The sequence below is a fragment of the Rhinopithecus bieti genome, unplaced genomic scaffold, assembly GCF_001698545.2.
Source record: "Rhinopithecus bieti isolate Rb0 unplaced genomic scaffold, ASM169854v2 scaffold_16378, whole genome shotgun sequence".
In the NCBI taxonomy this organism is placed as follows: domain Eukaryota; kingdom Metazoa; phylum Chordata; class Mammalia; order Primates; family Cercopithecidae; genus Rhinopithecus; species Rhinopithecus bieti.
The window spans coordinates 23,094-35,738 of record NW_016808473.1 but is presented as its reverse complement, the minus strand read 5'-3'; the positions used below and the strand labels follow the sequence as shown (position 1 = coordinate 35,738).

General features: G+C 62.7%; 1 protein-coding gene across 1 annotated transcript in view; it reads left to right on the top strand.

Moving 5' to 3' along the window:
- The first annotated feature begins 6 nt into the window (after nt 1-6).
- PPP2R3B (protein phosphatase 2 regulatory subunit B''beta) overlaps nt 7-12,645 on the top strand; it is a 23,367-nt gene continuing 10,728 nt past the window's right edge. Inside the window, 6 exon segments of the mRNA XM_017886739.1 lie at nt 7-177; nt 9,255-9,440; nt 11,336-11,439; nt 11,618-11,720; nt 12,096-12,170; nt 12,420-12,506. Coding sequence (XP_017742228.1) covers nt 52-177; nt 9,255-9,440; nt 11,336-11,439; nt 11,618-11,720; nt 12,096-12,170; nt 12,420-12,506 — 681 coding nt within the window. The 5' untranslated portion in view covers nt 7-51.

Here is a 12,645-nt window from a genome sequence, read left to right as displayed (position 1 = left end):
CGCGAGCGCAGCGCCCGGCCCGGCCCGCGGAGAGCCCTGCGCGCCGACGGCATGCGGCTCCGGGAGCGCTCGCTGCGCCAGGACCCCGACCTGCGCCAGGAGCTGGCCTCGCTGGCCCGCGGCTGCGACTTCGTGCTGCCCTCGCGCTTCAAGAAGCGGCTGAAGGCCTTCCAGCAGGTCAGCCCCGCGGTGCCCCACACCGGGCGAGGCCTCCCCGGCCCCGCGCGGACCCCCCTCGCCGCTGCCGGCCGTGCACCCGCTGTCCCGTGGCGGGGCCCGAACGCCAGATGTTCAGGACCAGATGCGGGCGCGGGGGACCCGCTCGGGCCGCACGCCGCCGGAAACCGGGTGCGGCTCCTTGGGAGGCTGTGCCAAGCTCGTTAGGAAACCCGGGCTTTGGAAAGAGCCCCGCCGCTGCTCTCCCGGGAGTTTGGGCTGTGAGTGCGCGCCTTGCTGGGATCCACCAAGGGCGGGCTGCGTGAGAACCGTCAGTGCCTGGGAGGGTTCGCTGCAGACAGAGTTTTTTAATTTAAATAACACCTTGCACTGCTGGTCATAAACCTCGGGAAACTCCTTCCCCCTTTGTCAAGGCGGCGGGCGGGTGACACTTTCCCGGCGTGATGGCAATACGCAGCATTCCTTCCCCCTGGCTAGCTGGTTCAAAAGAGTCGGTGGAGATATCACTCACATACCGTACTATTTATGCAGCGTGCTTTTACGCAGTCACTTGCGGGATTTGGAATTTATTTGTTTTTAGTTTTATTTATTATTTATTTATATGGAGACGCTGTCTCTCTGCTGCCCAGGCTGGAGTGCAGCGGCGCTGTCTCGGCTCACAGCAGCCTCCACCTCGTGGGTTCCAGTGATTCTCCTGCCTCAGCCTCCCGAATAGCTGGGAGGACAGGCGTGCGCCACCAGGCCCAGCTAATTTTTGCGTTTCTGGTAGAGACGGGGGTTTCACCCTGTTGGCCAGGCCAGTCTTGAACTCTTGACCTCAGGTGATCCACCCACCTGGATCTGGGATTAGGGGCGTGAGCGTCTGCCGCAGCCGGCTTTGAAATTTAATCTCAGTTCTCTTTAGTGCTCAGGGAAGCAACATTTCTGTCTGTGCCCCGTGTGTATTGTGGAAGTTAGTTTTACGCGTACCTGGTGGTTTAAACGTGTAAGAGTCTTCCCGTGACAGCCCCGATATAATTTCAGAACTTAGGGTGTGGCTGTGGTCGAATCTGATCCGAATCTCATCCAGGCAGGGTGTGCGTGGCGGGCGCTCTCACACCCAAGTGATCCATCAGACCCGCTTTTCACACTCAGTTCCAGGAGTCTGGAACTAGTGGCCTAAACCTCAACTTGAACCGAAGCGTCCTGCTCGAAGGGGGAGGGAGACCCACTTGCTGTTGATATTTTAATTGAAATTTTTTCTCTCGGATCACATCAGCTTTTACACGCCTTCAGAGTTTTTGTCTGACCTCTGTCTTCCAGGTTTTGACATTTTGCCTGTAAGTGGATAAGGGCGAGGCTGGTTTCTTTAAAATGCTCTTAACCTGCAGACCCTAAGAGTGAGATCAGCCTCGTGCAGTATTTGCTTTAGGCGGTGGGAGGTGTGTGTCTGCTGGTTGCAGAGTCAGTTAGGTGATGAGCTCACACGTGGCTGGATGAAGAAGCTCTTCTGCCCTGCAGCGGGGCCCTGGCTCTCCTGCGGGGGGCTGCGGGGAGGATGCACCTGTGTGTCCACCTCCAGGAGGCAGAGCCCCTTCACCAGAGTCTGCGTTGTTTCAGCAGGACTGTTTATTTTTAACAAGTCGCTTTTGGGAAACCATGAAAATATTCTGTTTACAGAAGTTTGCTTCATTTTACGGAAAATCGGTTTCCACGTTTTCGGGAGTGAGGACAGACATCGTGTGAAATGCGTGTTGTCTGAGGGGTGGTGGAGGAATTACAGGCTTATTTTGGGGTATTTGTGGGGCGGTGTTGGGAGAGAAGGGGCGTTTCCTGGCTGCTTTCACTCCCCGCATGAACGTGGGCTCTGTCAGGTTCCCCGGTTGGACACACCCTCAGGAGGGTTGTCAGGGAGCATCCGTGTTGGAGCCACTGGACGCGTCTGGGTGCCGCGCCTCCGCCCTGGGACGCTGCAGGCTGGCTGGGCAGCACGGTGCTGTTTCAGGGGTCCCGTGACAGGCACAGCCTTCCACGGCTAATGTAGACGGCACCCACGAGCCTCTGGTGGGTGCTTCTGAGCTTGGTCTTCCGAATGTGCAGACGTCCCGCCTGGGCTTCTGTTCCTGCAAAACCCCTGGCGGATGCTCCCTGCCCGGCTGGTGAACCCAGGCTCCTCCTCCTCCCTGTCACTGCCCACTTCCAAGTCACCGGCATATCCTTGCCAAACCAAACCAGGGCGGGGGGCGGGGACCGCCGACTTGGGAGGGGAACAGCATGCGTTCACGCCGTGGGTCCCGGGAGGCGCCTGTGTGACGATAGCGTGCTACACGTACTCTCGCCGTGGGTCCGGGAGCCCCGTGTGACGATAGCGTGTTACACGGTACACGCTCTCACTGTAGGACCCAGCGTGTACCTGGAGCGTGGCCGTGCAGCTGCCTGGCCGAGCTCTTCTTGCTGGAGCCACTCTGTCTGCACCCTTCTGTCCCCGGACAACAGCAGGGCAGCTCAGACCTTGTTCCCAGCCCAGGACAGCTGTGCCGCCCCAGCCTGGCCCTCCCGGCCTGGGGAGTGACTCTCCCGCTCCCCACACACTGGTTCAGCACAGATGCTCCTCTTCACGTGTCCTGGTCACACAGACCCTGTCCAGCATCCCCACGGGAGTCCTTCGGGCGGACGCACAGACCCTGCACAGCACCATCCACGGCTGAAAGCGCCGTCNACCTCCAGGAGGCAGAGCCCCTTCACCAGAGTCTGCGTTGTTTCAGCAGGACTGTTTATTTTTAACAAGTCGCTTTTTGGGAAACCATGAAAATATTCTGTTTACAGAAGTTTGCTTCATTTTACGGAAAATCGGTTTCCACGTTTTTCGGGAGTGAGGACAGACATCGTGTGAAATGCGTGTTGTCTGAGGGGTGGTGGAGGAATTACAGGCTTATTTTGGGGTATTTGTGGGGGCGGTGTTGGGAGAGAAGGGGGCGTTTCCTGGCTGCTTTCACTCCCCGCATGAACGTGGGCTCTGTCAGGTTCCCCCGGTTGGACACACCCTCAGGAGGGTTGTCAGGGAGCATCCGTGTTGGAGCCACTGGACGCGTCTGGGTGCCGCGCCTCCGCCCTGGGACGCTGCAGGCTGGCTGGGCAGCACGGTGCTGTTTCAGGGGTCCCGTGACAGGCACAGCCTTCCACGGCTAATGTAGACGGCACCCACGAGCCTCTGGTGGGTGCTTCTGAGCTTGGTCTTCCGAATGTGCAGACGTCCCGCCTGGGCTTCTGTTCCTGCAAAACCCCTGGCGGATGCTCCCTGCCCGGCTGGTGAACCCAGGCTCCTCCTCCTCCCTGTCACTGCCCACTTCCAAGTCACCGGCATATCCTTGCCAAACCAAACCAGGGCGGGGGGCGGGGGACCGCCGACTTGGGAGGGGAACAGCATGCGTTCACGCCGTGGGTCCCGGGAGGCGCCTGTGTGACGATAGCGTGCTACACGTACTCTCGCCGTGGGTCCGGGAGCCCCGTGTGACGATAGCGTGTTACACGGTACACGCTCTCACTGTAGGACCCAGCGTGTACCTGGAGCGTGGCCGTGCAGCTGCCTGGCCGAGCTCTTCTTGCTGGAGCCACTCTGTCTGCACCCTTCTGTCCCCGGACAACAGCAGGGCAGCTCAGACCTTGTTCCCAGCCCAGGACAGCTGTGCCGCCCCAGCCTGGCCCTCCCGGCCTGGGGAGTGACTCTCCCGCTCCCCACACACTGGTTCAGCACAGATGCTCCTCTTCACGTGTCCTGGTCACACAGACCCTGTCCAGCATCCCCACGGGAGTCCTTCGGGCGGACGCACAGACCCTGCACAGCACCATCCACGGCTGAAAGCGCCGTCGCCAACACGGCAGCCCCGCGGTGGTTGGAGCCGACCTCGGCGTGGTGACAGCCTCACTGCCAGAGCACGTGCCGTTCCCCTCCCAGGGCCCGTGGTCGCCAGAACCCTGGCAGCCTTTGGTTTGGCCGGGATGCCATCCCCTCGGCAGTGGCAGGGAGAAGGTAGAGCTTGGGTTCCCCACCTGGCAGGGAGCCGCAGCGAGGGGGGTTCACAGGAAACAGAAGCCGGGGTGGGAACGTCCACACAGAAGACCAAGCTCAGGAGTATCCACCAGGGGGCTCGTGGACGCAGGGAGGGCGCCCGATCCTCCCCTCGCTGTGGTGCCCGGCATCCACCGTCTCCCCTTGGCTGGTGGACAGAATGACCCCCACATGCCCCAGCCCAGCCTTCCGAGCTCCGTGGAGACTCACACCGCGCTGCAGCGTGGGTGCAGGTGCCAGCGCCTGGGCTGCAGGTGTGGGTGCAGGGCGCCCCCAGTGTCTCTCGGCGTCCGTCGAGGCCCCGTGGCTCAGCTGCGGTCGTGTGAGCCCCGTGAGCTCTGGCCGACTCAGGCACCTGGACCTGCTGCGTTTCCGTGTTGATCCCTCCACAGCAGTTCTCTGTCTTTGCTAGAGAGGGGATTTTTAAATGCACACGCAGGGCCTGAGTCTCGCCTCCGTGCTCGGCTCCTCTGTGTCAACACCGACCTTTTTGACTCTGTGTTTAGCCGTCCAGCGTGTGGTTTGCAGGTGTAGCTGGCAGCGCTGTAGCAGCCCTCGCGGAGCGTCCCTGGGCGTCGCGTGCTGGGCCGAGAAGAGTGCTCAGAGCTTGCAGCGGGCCCTGCCTTCCAGGGGGTGGCCGCCATCTGGGTGGGCGAGGGGCTCAGCTGGGATCCATGAGTGTGGGTCTCGGCGGAACCCGTCCATCCCATCCCACAGCCTCCCACGCTTCCGCCTCCCGCCGCAGAGTGGGGGGCTCCTGCGGACACGGCTGTGCGTCGCAGCCTCTACGAGTGTGCCTTCCGCCGGCCCCCTGCTGCTCCGGCACCTCCTCTGTGGCTTTGACCGTGCTGTCTGGTCCTGCTGGGGTTGGGGCGAGGGTCCTTTGCGCTGGTCACCGCGCCCTGCCTGCTGTGCGCACCCTCTGCACACGCGGGGGTCCCGCCCGCAGCCGGTGTCGCGAGAGGACGTGTAGCCGTTGCACGTGGCCTGCCTGTGTTCTCAGGGAACTCACCTGCACCCAGGAAGCGCACGCAGAAACAGGCGGTGTTGGTGTGAGGCTCAGCCTTTGTTTTCGGTCGTATATGCACGTGTTTTGCAAAACTTTGGGTGTGCTCTGGGAGGGCGACACACATCTGTCACTTCTGGAATTGTGATGAGTCAGGGAGCTGCCTTCTCAGTGCCCTCAACAGAAATAGCTTGTCGGGAGGCAGGGCGTCGCCTTTATCGGCGTGCTGTGGGTGGCGGCCGCTTTACGGAGCGCTTTATAAAGTACACGTGTTGAGGAGGATTGACCGTGGGTGACCGGGCCGCCCGAGGCCCCTGTGGTTTGTCTGAACGTTTTAAGGAAGAGGCAGCTGACTTTAGAATTCTTCTTCCCCGCACAGGCAGCTGTTTCTGCTCCTTCTGTGTTTACCGCGGACGCCTGGCCTCCCGGGCCACGTTCGGGGCAGGGCCGCGGTCCCTGATTCCTTCAGAATCCGCTGAGACCTGCTGCTGGGCCCCAGAGGCGGCCAGTTCCCAAGTGCGCCATGTGTGTTGAAAAGAATGTGTGCTCTGCAGCTGTGCTGGGGCTGAGTCTATTTCTGTCCGTGAGATTAAACTTGTAAATCTCCCGTGCCCGCATGCGGTGGCTGCGTTGTTTCTTGTTCCGTCTCTCGTCTACTGGTGCCCAGGGCGGGGGTCCCGGCCTTCCCCGTGTCGCTGCCCAGGGCGGGGGTCCCGGCCTTCCCCGTGTCGCTGCCCAGGGTGGGGTCCCGGCCTTCCCCCGTTGGTGGCCAGGGCGGGGGTCCCGGCCTTCCCCGTGTCGCTGCCCAGGGTGGGGGTCCCGGCCTTCCCCGTGTCTCTGGCCAGGGTGGGGGTCCCGGCCTTCCCCGTGTCGCTGCCCAGGGTGGGTGTTCTCTTCCTTCCCTGGCGTGCTGAGTTTGTGTCCAGTGGTGTTTACTTGATCGGTGCCAAGGCTGCGTTGTCAGGCACGGATAAAGTTAGCGTCATGCTGTCCTCCCGTGACCGCCCTCTCCGGCGTTCTGCGCTGGCCTGTCCGTCGCCAGGTCTGTCCGTCCCCTTGTGTCACTTCATGGACGTTAGTACAGCGACCCCAGCTTTACTGGCTGCCTGCTCTTTTTCCACCTCAAAAAAAAGTGTAGCCTCTGGGTCCCTAAGCCACGTCTATCTCCTCTGTCCTTCTGTCTTCTGTATCTCCCGTATACGCAAATGCTGTTTTCTCTCTGCAGCCGGCCCTCTGTCTTGTAACCGGAACGCCTGGTTCATTGATGTCCACGTCGTCTGCTCGTCGGTGCGATGGGCTGTTACTGTCTCGTCCTGCGTCCCTGTCTCCCGCTCTTTTTCAGCTCCGTCACCTCTTCTCTCGTTTGGGTCACACGCTTTCTACGAGCTCACTGTTTATCCCACAGATGGCGGCGGCTGGCCGGGCACGGGGTGCCTCACACCTGTGATCCCCGCGCCTGGGGAGGCTGAGGCCGGAGAATCGCTGGAGGCCAGGAGTTCAAGACCAGCCTGGGCCACATAGCGAGACCCCCGTCTCTTTAAAGGAAAAAAAAAAGGAATGTGAACTAAATATTTCAAAGCCTAATATTCAACAGTATCTTTTTCTCCAACTCACAGACAGGCACAGTGTCATCCAGTCACCATTTCACGGACACGCTGTTGTTGTATTGAGCTTTTTTTTGTTAAGAATTGAACGTCTGTTCCCACTCATTGCCGCTCCTCGTCCCTCCTTGCCATTCCGACCTTCCCTTTGGGAGCTCCAGGCTTCTCCCGGCTGCGTTTCCTCAGCGTTGGCCTCACAGGGTGTCTGTTAATGGCACGTTAATGGTCTGTTAATGTCTGTTCGTGGCACGCATCGTCTCTGTACATTCTGGTCTAAACGTGTCTACGTGTTCATCTCTTTGTTTTTTTTTGAGACGGAGTCTCGCTCTGTCACCCGGGCTGGAGTGCAGTGGCCGGGTCTCAGCTCACCGCACCCTCTGCCTCCCGGGTTTAAGCGACTCTCCTGCCTCAGCCCCTCAAGTAGCTGGGATGACGGGTGCCCGCCACCACACCCGGTTAATTTTCTGTTTTGTTTTAAGACAGAGCCTCCCTCTGTCGCCCAGGCTGGAGTGCAGCGGCGCGATCTCGGCTCACTGCAAAGCTCCACCTCGTGGGTTGAAGCGATTCTCCTGCCTCAGCCTCCCAAGTAGCTGGGATGACAGACATGAGCCACCAAACCCAGCGAACTTTTTCGATTTTTTTTTTTTTTTTTAGTAGAGACGAAGTTTTGCCATGTTGCCCAGACTGGTCTCGAACTCCTCAGCTCAGGCAGCCTGCGCCCCTCAGCCTCCCAAAGCACCAGGATTGCAGGCGTGAGGCACTGTGCCCGGCCGGTGTGAGGGTTTCGCACCATCCTGGTGACGTTAAGTTTGGTTTGCAAACCTGCCGGAGAGTCGGCTGTCGCCATAAGTTCTCGGGGGAGAACTCCGCCCCGCCCAGCCTCCTACGAGCAGCCCCGGCTGACGGCTGCAACTTCCCTTTGCTTCCTGGGGCCGGAGGCGCGCTGCGGACTTCCTTGGAGTTCTTGCCACTGAAGGTGACGTGTTGTGGGCGCCGTACTTAGGGCACCTTCCCCGGAGGACCTGGGTTTTACCTCCTCTTCCCCGGAGCCCTGCAAGACGGAGAGATTTCGGGTGAGCCCGCTGGGCCCACCCTTCTGCGGGCAGAGCCTGTTCCGGCTCCCCGGGCTTCCCTGGGTTCCTCCTTCCAGGCCGCCGTGGCCTGAGATGTCCCTCTTTCCTGCCAGCCCGGGGGTGCCGTCTGGGAGACGTTTGTGGAACATGCCGTCCAGGGGTCTTGCCAGTTTTCAGCAGGAGGGTTGGTTTGTGTGCCCAGGTCATCATAATGTGGCCAAAACCGGGAGCCCGAGAGCCCACACGGAAGGGGGTGCCCTGCAGGTAAAGCTCTGCGGAAGGAGCGCTCCGTCGGCGCCTGCTGCGGGAAGCCTGCTCCGCCCCAGGTCCCGGAGGCGGCCTCTTTCCTCCTAGATGGGGATCACAGAAAAACAACAGAGTCTCACCTGCGGTGAGGGTCCTGTGGAGACAGCGGGGTGGGGACAGTTGGGGCGCTGTCTGTGGCCCTTGTGACCTGGGGTGAGGGTCCTGTGGGAGTACAGGGTGGGCTGTGTTCTCTGTGAGGACACTGGAGCTTGGACCCAGGCCTGGCGTGATCCCGGCAGTCAGCATTGTGGCTGCAGAGGCCCTGAGCTGTGGTCCATTGGTATATGGGGGCTTCCTCCCCGGACCCCTCCTCCATGGCACTTGGTGGAGGAGGACGCGGCTGCGTCCCCTGGGTAGCTGGTGGCACAGGATGCAGCCTGTCCCCTGAGTAGTTGGAGGAGGAGGACACAGCCTCATCACCTGGGTAGTTGGAGGAGGAGGACGTGGCCCCGTCCCTTGGGCGGTTGATGGAGGAGGACGCAGTGCAGTCGCTGTTTCAGGGGGTGTTTTAGCATCACGCGACGAGATCAAATGTCCACCTCTCAGGTTGTGTAGAGATTCAAGCAGGAGAGTTTTGAGTGAGTGTTGTGGGGCCTGTGGATATGCCGGGTGAGGGGAGTGCTGATGCTGAGTGGGGCCAAGAGCCCGTGGGTGTGGGCGAGGGGCTGGGTGAGGGGCCGAGGCGTGTCCACATCTACCTGGCGGTCGACCCGTTCGCCTGGCTGTCTGGTTGCCCTGCCTGTGCCTCTCCGAATGTGAGTCGCCTTGTCCCCAGGGCCCTGCGGGCTGTGGCGGGGGCTCAGTGGTGCAGAGCGGCCACCCAGCGTGGGGTCCGCGGCAGCATCGTGTGGCCTCCTGGGTGGAGGTGGCCCCTGCAGGGCAGTGCCCGTGTGGTCCCCGACAGGGACTGCAGCGTGTCCTCTCCCAGCCGGGGTCAGGCGGCCTCGGCACCGTCGGCCCCAGAGAAGCCCTTTGTGTTGTCCGGGTGGGGAAGGCGCTTGATGCTCCCAGGTTCTAACCCAGCGCTGTCTGTAACTCTTCAGGTTCAGACGCGGAAAGAAGAGCCTCTGCCTCCGGCCACGAGCCAAAGCATTCCGACCTTCTACTTCCCCAGAGGACGCCCGCAGGACTCGCTCAACGTGGATGCCGTGATCAGCAAGATCGAGAGCACCTTCGCCCGGTTCCCCCACGAGAGGGCCACCATGGACGACATGGGCCTGGTGGCCAAGGTGCGTGTCACCCGTGTGACGTGGAGCCGCCGAGGGGGTACTGCGGGCACGAGAGGGTGAGGCGGAGCGGCCGAGGCGGGTGCCCGTCCCACGCGTGAGAGTGAGGGGGACGGCCGAGGCGGGTGCCCGTCACACGCGTGAGAGTGAGGGGGACGGCCGAGGCGGGTGCCCGTCACACGCGTGAGAGTGAGGGGGACGGCCGAGGCGGGTGCCCGTCACACGCGTGAGAGTGAGGGGGGACGGCCGAGGCGGGTGCCCGTCACACGCGTGAGAGTGAGGGGGGACGGCCGAGGCGGGTGCCCGTCACACGCGTGAGAGTGAGGGGGGACGGCCGAGGCGGGTGCCCGTCACACGCGTGAGAGTGAGGGGGGACGGCCGAGGCGGGTGCCCGTCACACGCGTGAGAGTGAGGGGGGACGGCCGAGGCGGGTGCCCGTCACACGCGTGAGAGTGAGGGGGGACGGCCGAGGCGGGTGCCCGTCACACGCGTGAGAGTGAGGGGGGACGGCCGAGGCGGGTGCCCGTCACACGCGTGAGAGTGAGGGGGGACGGCCGAGGCGGGTGCCCGTCACACGCGTGAGAGTGAGGGGGGACGGCCGAGGCGGGTGCCCGTCACACGCGTGAGAGTGAGGGGGGACGGCCGAGGCGGGTGCCCGTCACACGCGTGAGAGTGAGGGGGGACGGCCGAGGCGGGTGCCCGTCACACGCGTGAGAGTGAGGGGGGACGGCCGAGGCGGGTGCCCGTCACACGCGTGAGAGTGAGGGGGGACGGCCGAGGCGGGTGCCCGTCACACGCGTGAGAGTGAGGGGGGACGGCCGAGGCGGGTGCCCGTCACACGCGTGAGAGTGAGGGGGGACGGCCGAGGCGGGTGCCCGTCACACGCGTGAGAGTGAGGGGGGACGGCCGAGGCGGGTGCCCGTCACACGCGTGAGAGTGAGGGGGGACGGCCGAGGCGGGTGCCCGTCACACGCGTGAGAGTGAGGGGGGACGGCCGAGGCGGGTGCCCGTCACACGCGTGAGAGTGAGGCTTTGTAGGCATTCTGTGTGATTTATTTATTTATTTATTTTTTAGACAGAGTCTCTTTCTGTCACCTCCCAGGTTCAAGCGATTCTCTTGCCTCAGCCTCCTGAGTAGCTGGGACTACAGGCACGTGCCACCACATCCGGCTAATTTTTTGTATTTTCAGTAGAGACAGGGTTTCACCATGTTTGGCCAGGCTGGTCTCGAACTCCTGACCTCGTGATCCGCCCACCTCGGCCTCTGAAACTGCTGGGATGACAGACCTGAGCCACCGCGCCCCAGCAGGGTTAATTAATTTTTAAGAAATCTTTCAAATCATCAGTTTTGATTTTCTTGATTGTTGACTATTTTGCCTTCCATCTCTGCCCTGTGTGTGTTACTTTGAGGTACAAGTGCAGATGACTGACTGATTTTAAACTTTCCTTCCTCACCTGTGTATTTAAGGCTGTGAACCTGCCATGGGCCGCTGCTGCAGGCCTGTCCCACACGTTCCATAAGATGTTTCTGTGGCTGTCAGAGTCACCACATGCCTCCCTGACGGGGCCATTTCTTCCTGCACATACTGGTTCTTAGTCTGTGCCGCTTGATTTCCAGACACTGGGGACGCAGCCGCCTCTGGTTACAGTGCCCGCGTGTGGTCTCTGGTCGCGGGGACTGCGTGCCCCGCACTCCATCGCTCCGCTCTCCTGACTGGGTTCCAAGGCTGGAGCGAAAGCCAGGTGGAGTTTGCGGCACCCGGACGTGCCTGGCTGAGTGTGCTGCGTCTTTCTGCAGCAGGGGGTCTCCGGGCAGCGTCGGTCAGGCGCCAGGTGCGCAGCAAGAGCGCAGGCGTGCAGGCCTCGCTGACTGCCCTCTCCTGCCCTCTCTGCCCCAGGCCTGCGGCTGCCCCCTCTACTGGAAGGGGCCGCTCTTCTATGGCGCCGGCGGGGAGCGCACGGGCTCCGTGTCCGTCCACAAGTTCGTCGCCATGTGGAGAAAGTGAGTCCCAGGCCGGGCACGGGGCTGTGTCGGGAGGGCGGAGGCGTCCCCGGGTCCCCGTGGCGTCAGGACAGTGCCCCCCGCGGCTGCCACAGTGAGAGGAGAAACCCGCGCGTGGCCACAGGCCTGCCGTGTTCCACCCTGCGTCTGCGGGGTCAAAATCCTCTCGTCCTTCCAGAATCCTGCAGAACTGCCACGACGACGCGGCTAAGTTCGTCCATCTGCTCATGAGCCCTGGCTGCAACTACCTGGTGCAGGAGGACCTGGTCCCCTTCCTGCAGGTGAGAGCCGGCGTCCACACCGCACGCCTCACCCCCACAGGAGCCGGTGTCTACACCGCACACCTCGCGGGAGGCCCGGTGTCCACACCGCACACCTCACGGGAGGGCCGGTGTCCACACCGCACGCCTCATGCGTCACAGGAGGGCCGGCGTCCACACCACACGCCTCACCCCTCACGGGAGGGCCGGCCTCCACACTGCACGCTTCACGGGAGGGCCGGTGTCCACACCGCACGCCTCATGCGTCACGGGAGGGCCGGCGTCCACGCCACACGCCACACGCCTCACCCCTCACGGGAGGCCCGGTGTCCACACCGCACACTTCACGGGAGGGCCAGTGTCTACACCGCACGCCTCATGTCTTCCCACCCGCAGGACGTGGTGAACACGCACCCGGGGCTGTCGTTCCTGAAGGAGGCGTCCGAGTTCCACTCGCGCTACATCACCACGGTGGGTCCCCAGCAGGGGCCGGGGTGAGCCCGGGGGCGGTTCCAGCGCGGGGCGGGGCGGGGTCCGGGGTCTTGAGCTCCGGGAGGAGGCGGCTGTTTCCTGGGAACGTGTCTGCCGTGCCCGGAAGCCCGGCGTTGGAGGCACTCTGGTTTTCCGGGGTGGCCGCGCCCCTTTCCCCGGCTCCCGGTCTCCGTGCGGGGCGAGGCCCCGGGGGTCTGCGCACCCCCCGCACTGACGGCGCCCCCGCAGGTCATCCAGCGGATCTTCTACACCGTGAACCGGTCCTGGTCTGGCAGGATCACCTGCGCCGAACTGCGGAGGAGCTCCTTCCTGCAGGTGCGGAGCGCGCCTGCCCTGCCCTGCCCTGCCCTCCTCTCCTGTTCCTCCCTCCCCTCCTTTCTTCACCCCTCCGTCCTCCCCCTTCTTTCCTCCCCCCCTTCCTACCCCTCCCTCCCCCTCCTTTCCTCCCACTCCC